The sequence below is a fragment of the Aulonocara sp. 'chitande type north' Nkhata Bay genome, linkage group LG12 (assembly GCF_057382095.1).
Source record: "Aulonocara sp. 'chitande type north' Nkhata Bay isolate Kocher_YH1m ecotype deep benthic linkage group LG12, A_spYH_male_GT1.1, whole genome shotgun sequence".
NCBI classification, from domain to species: Eukaryota; Metazoa; Chordata; class Actinopteri; order Cichliformes; family Cichlidae; genus Aulonocara; species Aulonocara sp. 'chitande type north' Nkhata Bay.
The window spans coordinates 3,617,611-3,625,394 of NC_141355.1; the positions used below are offsets into that span (position 1 = coordinate 3,617,611).

At 41.8% G+C, this 7,784-nt stretch overlaps 1 protein-coding gene across 1 annotated transcript; it reads left to right on the top strand.

Annotated features, from left to right (window-relative positions):
* Nucleotides 1-1,590, top strand: LOC147316683 (P2Y purinoceptor 2). The gene has a single exon (XM_086312819.1). It carries the CDS (start codon nt 1-3, stop codon nt 994-996), a length of 996 nt encoding a protein of 331 aa, XP_086168945.1. The 3' UTR covers nt 997-1,590.
* Nucleotides 1,591-7,784: the final 6,194 nt, after the last annotated feature.

The following is a 7,784-nucleotide window of genomic DNA, read 5'->3' on the forward strand; positions in this document are numbered from 1 at the left end:
ATGCCTGGTGAAGTTCTCTCTCAGCTTGGGAATAACAGCAATGCTTCTGACCTTTGCCTGGCAGAGAGTCAGCATGTGTCCATCACCATCCTGCTCTGCCTGGTCTTCTTCATTGGCTTCCTCCTGAACACCTTCAGCCTGTGGGTGTTCTGCTGCCGGTTGCCCTGCTGGACGTCTGGAACCACGCTGCAGTTCCACCTGGCCCTCAGCGATGCCATCGCCACACCAGTCACTCCCATGATGGCAGTTTACTTTGCTATGGGTAACAACTGGCCATTCGGTCAGTTCCTGTGTCAACTCAAGATTGCCCTGCTGAGTTCACATTTCTATGGCAGTACCATTTTCCTCACTCTCATCAGCATTCATCGGTATGTGGCTGTTGTTCACTTCAACAGGAGCTCTTGTATAAAACGGAAGGAGTTTGTCAGGAAGCTCTGCGCTGGAGTTTGGTCTCTGCTACTGATCCAGGCTCTGATCTTTGCTTTTACTCTTCCTACCACCACAGAAGGGAAAAACAAACAATGTCTCTCCATTCATCAGACCAAACTGACAGAATCCTACTTTGTCATTAACTTTATCCTGTTTATCTTCGGGTTTTTACTCCCTTTCTTTGTGTCTGCTGCATGCTATAGCCGTCTAGCAAACACCTTAACTCGCTTAAACATTAGCACAGCTAAAGGTCTGAAAGTGAAGGTGAAATCTCAGAGGATGATAGGTGTGTGTCTGGTTATATTCGCTTTGTGCTTCCTGCCTCTGAATGTGGTACGGACTGTAGGAGTCATATTAAAAAAATACTACCCGCAACAATGCCATCTTCTCCTTCAGTTTGAGACAGCATATTACGCAACCTGGATTTTTGCGGGAGTAAACAGCTGCCTGGATCCACTGTTGTACTACTTCGGTTCGCAAAACTTTCGAGATACCTTCCAGTCTTTCAGGAAGGGGCAGGTAGACATTCAGAACAGAAGTGATTCAGAAATGACTGGAAATTTCTAACATGTGGATATGACATGGATATGACTGGTATCTGAGTCCCAAGATCCAGTGTTGGCGGAAGACTATGTTTGAAATTCCCATTTAGAAACAACACAGATGTTATATAGTTAGCTGGTTTACGGTGAAGATCTCTCTACGTACCCAAAATATTAACAGATATCACACAGTACCCATCTTTTATCTATTATTTCACAACTATCTTATACACAAAACTATTTTCTGTATTTTTTCCTTTTCTATATATATTACTAAATGGTGGTGGTAGTAATCACCATATTTATGAACTGCACTGGGGACCAGCGAGTGGGTGGGATTGTTAATAAACTTACAAACCATACAGCAGACATTCATGATTGCATCCCACCAAACCATGACAGTCTGTATTATAAGGGATTCTGGAATGATCTCATGTATTCTAACATTTTCAGTATCACCTGTGCGTTTCCTGTTGTCACATGCCAAACTGCCAGCAAGAAAACCATGTCATGTGTTGCCACACCACACTCCAAGTTTCACATCCAGACTCCAGCCTGTGGTTAGACAATAAAAGCACCTAGGTTAAGGTAAAGGAAAGACCATGGTGTGAAACTAAATGTTGGCTCTGAAGTCACTGTGTTCTCTGTGTATTAAAGTAACTGTCTTATAATAAAAAACAACTCCATATCTTGGTTGTGCAAGTTTTATATTATAGAAGACACAGAAATAATGTCTTTAAAATGGGTTTTCTTTATTTTAACCCTCAAAAAAGTTCAAAGAGACAGAATTCAAAAATATAATTAGTGGGCCCATAAAAGAGGTCAACTAAATATAACTCTAATCAAAACACAACTTCCAGAAACTGAAACAAAGTTGACACAATTTAACTCACAAACTGGCCTAATCGCAAAGACACAGGAGGGTAGATTTTATAGTGGTCGGCATTCAAAGCCCTCAGCCCTCGGCCACGCCTTTTGCCCAGACAGGAAACAGCCACCGCCCCAAACCAGGTAACTCAAAGAAAGAAAAACATAATTAATATAACAAAAAACATCTTTAGAAAAACCACACAATGCCATTATGTGCACGCTTCATTAAATTAGTGTCAGGTTTAAGTAAAAACATTAATGAATTATATTAGTGAAGCAACTGCAAATCAAACTAATAAAGTGAATGAATGGACTTGTTTTATCTATGTGTGGCTGACGCCATCACACAATCACTCACACTGTAACCCATACAGCAATGCTTTTATTGTGCTAAGAATTTGATATAATAATTCCCAGTGCACCACTAATTTCCCATGCCCATTGATTCTTTGACTAAAATGCTCCAAAAACTAACAGACTTTGCCTTTGCAGATCTTAAGATCTTTGCAAATTTAAATTAGTCCTTCCCCAATTTAGAAAAAGGTCAGTTTCCTCTCCTTCCATAGCACAGATGTGATACACAGAAGCAGTTTCAATATTAGTAACACAGTAACTGTGGGTTTGTGAAATATTGCCTTAGCTCAAGTCCCAAGAGTCCAAGACTCTGTAACACTGTTCAAGTGACATTAACAGGCACTGCTGCACAGACCACTGTTGTGTCAGGTGGCCTCAACAAAAAAGATATTGAGTGTGCCAGCAGAAGTCAAATAACCACAAACTAAATGCTGGTGTGTTTCGAACTGACAAAAATATGGAGAATTGGAAAATGCAATGGCCATTTAATGACCCAGCACTCCAAACCACAAACTCCATATTATATTCTAACTTGGGGTGCATTCATCGGAGTGTGAATGTTGATTAGTTTGCACTTGTGTTTAGAAGTGCTTGTGAGACTGAGGGTGAATGAGGCATGTTGTATAGAGCGCTTTGTGAGTAGAAAAGAATCTATACCATATAAGAATCATTCCATTTACCATAACTTACTTCGATTATCCTCTTAATACATTCTTGTAGTGACGCAATAATCAGTGCCCAACACATGCACTGTCCTGAATAATAATGTTCAACTTCAAGAAAACTATTTTTTATTGTGACAAACACAGAAAGCATTACAGAGGAACAGACTTACATGCTTCGCACATAATAATTTGCCAAAAATAAAAACATCTGTAAGGCAGAATGAGCCTATTGTTATGTGAAAGTTAGTGACTCATTTAGCTTCTTAGTGGTCGAAAGTGAGAGGCTGGCAGAACCGCTTCCTTTTCAGTGTTACTTTACACAGCTAATCGACACTTGCACTTTAATAACAAATTACATGGATGCATCAATAGTAATAAGTCATTTAAAGGCGGCAACTAGCATTTACAGACAGGTATTCCTAGAATAATCATTGCGTTCCATTAAGAAATACTTCTATCACCTAAAGCCTGTTTACGAGCTGAGCTCAGGAACCTGTAACTTAGAGGAGCCACAAATATAATGGGTCATTAGTGCAAACTACTTTTTGCAATCTGATTGGATCCTGTGGTGTCTAGGTTACTTAATCTGATTGGATCCTTTTATAAATTATTTGTCAAGCACATCAAAGTAACAGAGACCAATATTATTTCTGCATAGCTGATCTAGTTGCAAGTCCATTCAGACATGGGCTGTGTGACATTGCTGGCTTTAGGAAGGCTATCCTAGCTGCTATATGGTCAAAGGCAGGTTCCAAATTAAGTTAGACGTTCAAATTTCCAGTGAGAATGACCCCAAACTCCAAGTTAATGATCAAAGATGGCAGAAGTGCAGATGTGTCCTTGGGGATCAGGACAAGTCTTCATGCTGGAGACTGTTTCCTGGATATCTGTGATGGTTACTGGATCCTGTTCAGGGAGGTTCCTGCGGTCTGCTCTTAGCTCCACTAGCCTCTAAGCACTGTGGTTATGTCTTGAATCTTTCTCCCATATTCAGCACACACACAAATATATACTGTTACTGTTCTTATTGTGTTGAAGTGTATACACACTTGTGCTGCAGGGACATTTATTTTTAAAGAACAGAATTCCCACCATGTGCCACATGTCCAATACACTTATAGTGAAGTTAAAGCACGTGAACAAAGGGGCAAAACATACCTGTTAGCAGAAGTATGAAGGTGCGCAGGAAAATCTGATGTACATGGTAAACTGCACCGACGATAATTAGGGAGGAACAAACACATCAGCCTTCTGCCATTTTGGATGAACGCTCACGCCCCCGAGAGAACGCCAACTTTATTAACAGCCACACACATGTAAATCACACCTCAAACATAAATAAACCCTCTGGCTGTTTCCATAATTGAGAGCATTTTCTTTCTTCATGTCAACACCCCCACTTGCTCTCATATTATGACTCTCTTAAGTAACAAAAACACATATAGGGTTTCTCAGCCGGTGCTGTATATATGTCTGTATACCTGGTTAATGTCCAAACATAAACTTTTCAAACTTGAACAACTTAACTTTTGTTGCAGGTTTTGTCATTACATCTGCTACCATCTCTTCTGTTGAACAATAATCCAGAGTTACTTTTCCTTCACTCGCAGTTGACCTTACAAAGTGGTACTTTATGTTAACATGTTTACATCTCTGTCTCGTTACAGGATTCTTAGCCAATCTTCATAAACCTTTGGCGGTGCATATTCTTGTCCATCGATACCTCGTAACAGTTACATTAGGTACAAACACTCCTGTAGGTAGGGTTGCAGCTACAGCCATGTACTCAGCTTCACAGGTAGATGATGCAACAGTAGGTTGACTTTTGGTTTTCCATGAAATCAAAGGACCATTTAGAGCCAGACTTATACAATAACCAGTCGTACTACATCTGTCTGTTACATCAGCTGCCCAATCATCACCGTATGCCCACAACCTCAGTTCTTCATTGTCACGTTTTCTGTAACACAGTTCTTTCTCGGATGTTCCCTTCAGATATCTCAGTACATGTGTTACTGTGGTGCATTGGTCTTCAGTTGGCTCAGTGAAATACTGTGACAGTTTACTGACTATAAAACTCAAGTCTGGTCTTGTGCATGTAGCCAAATAGATCAGACTACCACCTGCCTCTCTGTACCTCTAGATTAGATTAGATTAGATGAAACTTTATTAATCCCCTGGGTGGGTTCCTCCGGGAAATTCCTCACTCATCTTTTCTGCACCATCAGTGTAGTTCAGTGTTTTCTCACAAGGTGTCAGTCTTCCTGCATGTTGAACCTTTCAAGTATTTTTTTCCACATACTGTTTCTGTGACATTTTTACACAGTTATCGCTCTGGTCAAAATCTATTCCAATGAAATGTCTCAGTTTACCCAAATCCTTCGTTTTGAATTTTGCTGCACAACAGTTAGTTCACTTTCATCACTAGTAGTGATGATCAGGTCATCTACCCATATTATCAAAATCCCACAATGGTCAGTGGGATTTTGCACAAAGTTGTTCTCACTCAGATATTCATGCAACACCTTGTTTTAGCCCATAGCTCTGTAACCATATGGCGACTTTTTCAACTTATACACCCATTTTTCATTTGTGTCAGGTTTCACCTCATAGCCCTCAGGTTGTTCCATGAATACCTCCATGTTCCATGCGTGTAGATAGGCAGCTTTAACATCCACCTGATGTAAAAGCATGTTTTCTTGTGCATCAACACTCTGATAGTAGTCAGGTTAGCAGAAGGGGAAAATCTTTCTTCATAATCCACACTTATCTTCTGACTGTATCCTTTAGCAACATAACGTGCCTTGTACTTCTCAGAACCATCAACATTGTTTTTGACTGTGTACACCCATCTATCATCATGTCAGTTTGTATTTGTCTCTACTCTTGTTTTGGTCTCAAACTTCACCAGTCTATGCTTCTGTACTTTTCTAGGTAGTAGCCCATATAAGCTGGACTGTTCCTGTCATTTGTGGCACTGCCCTCTGCTGTCTATTAAACAAAACTCTGCCTCCCCTCTTTGCTCTGCAACTCTGGTGCACTTAGTGCCGTCAGCCAACTCCACGTAGTGTGTCTTGGTCTGGAAACTGTCGTCAAATTTTCCGAACTTCGTTATATCTGTAATAATATGCGAAGTTGCCCCTGTGTCCACCATCAGACCCTTTTTGTTGATGCCACGTTCTGACTGGAACTCTGTATCCTTGCTGCTTATCCAGAATGCGTAGTCTTTGCTGCCCAACTCCTCGGAAACTTTTTGTGCATTGTTCTGTTGCTGTCTCCGTCTGCAGGTTGAGTTCCAGTAAGTGGTTTTACACTATTTACACCACTGCTTGCACTGACACATCTTGGCTTTGTGTCCCTTTAGTTCGCATCTGAAACACACCATGTCTCTGTTGCCGGCTCCCCGGTCATTCGAATGTTCAAACATGGGTTTGTTACTCAGTCGTGCACGTCCTTTCATGACGTTGTCGTCTGATGCTGCAGCGTGCATTTTCTCTGTGTCTCCGTAGCTTCGCAGTTTGGTTTTGAATTCAGCAAAAGTCAATTCAACTTCACTTGGATAGCAAAAGGTTTGAATGATTCTGGCAGTCCCTTCAAAACCATTGCAACCAATCACTCAATGTTTCTCCAGCATTTCTCAGGGCTGTGATAGCTGTCTCTGATCGTATCACATACTCAGTCACAATCTCACTGCTGGACTTTTGGGGCGATCGTGGCTCAAGAGTTGGGAGTTCGTCTTGTAATCGGAAGGTTGCCGGTTTGAGCCCCGGCTTGGACAGTCTCGGTCGTTGTGTCCTTGGGCAAGACACTTCACCCGTTGCCTACTGGTGGTGGTCAGAGGGCCCGGTGGCGCCAGTGTCCGGCAGCCTCGCCTCTGTCAGTGCACCCCAGGGTGGCTGTGGCTACAATGTAGCTGCCATCACGTGTGTGTGAATGTGTGTGTGGATGACTGGATATGTAAAGCGCTTTGGGGTCCTTAGGGACTAGTAAGGCGCTATATAAATACAGGCCATTTACTTGCATAATAGGTTTTTAAAATGCCCAGCGCCTTCCAACATCCATGCATCATCGGCAGCTTCTCGCATAACAAGAGACAAACTTTTATCACCCAGAAACTGGATCAGCTCCGCGTAGGCCTCTGCATTCCTTGCTCCGTCTTCTTCTCCCTCCACGTCGGTAGGCTGCTTCAAAATAATGTCTTTTAGTCCTTGCAAATGAAGGTGGCCCAAAACTTTGTCTGCCGTAGTTACTCCATCAAAAACTAGCCCAGACCAACGGCTATTTGACTCAGCGGCTCGTCGGCTCATGGCGCTATGGTATGCTGATCCTCACCGAGCATGCTGTACGTTGCGACATTTCTCTCTATGTGGCAAAAAAACTCTTTTAGAAAGGTTCTTAGCTCTCTGGGTCCATAACCTGTTAGCAGAAGTATGAAGATGCGCAGGAAAATCTGATGTACATGGTAAACTGCACCGACGAGATAAACACATCAGCCTTCTGCCATTTTGGATGAACGCTCACGCCCCTGAGAGAGCGCCAACTTTATTAACAGCCACACACGTAAATCACACAAATAAACCCTCTGGCTGTTTCCATAATTGAGAGCATTTTCTTTCTTCATGTCAAAAATACCTATGAAACATCTGCAGTGCTCACCACAGCAGTACATGCAAAAGCAGTGAGAAAAATCACTAGTTTGAAAGCACCGCCTGCATGCTGCCATGTAGCATCATAACTGCAGCTTAGTGCAGTCATTTGACTGGAATTTACTGGCATTCTGCATTCACTGTTTCAATGTCAGCAAAACAGGAAGAGACTTCAAACTTGTTGGCTTTTTATTTTCTGCTAGAATAAATTGTGTTTTCAGGCGCTCAAGAGCAAAACAAAGTTAGCCTTTGGTTATAAAACAAAGCTCAATATATTT

Coding starts and splice junctions, on each gene's coding strand:
- LOC147316683 (XM_086312819.1), top strand. CDS start 1: ATGCCTGGTGAAGTTCTCTCTCAGCTTGGGAATAACAGCAATGCTTCT.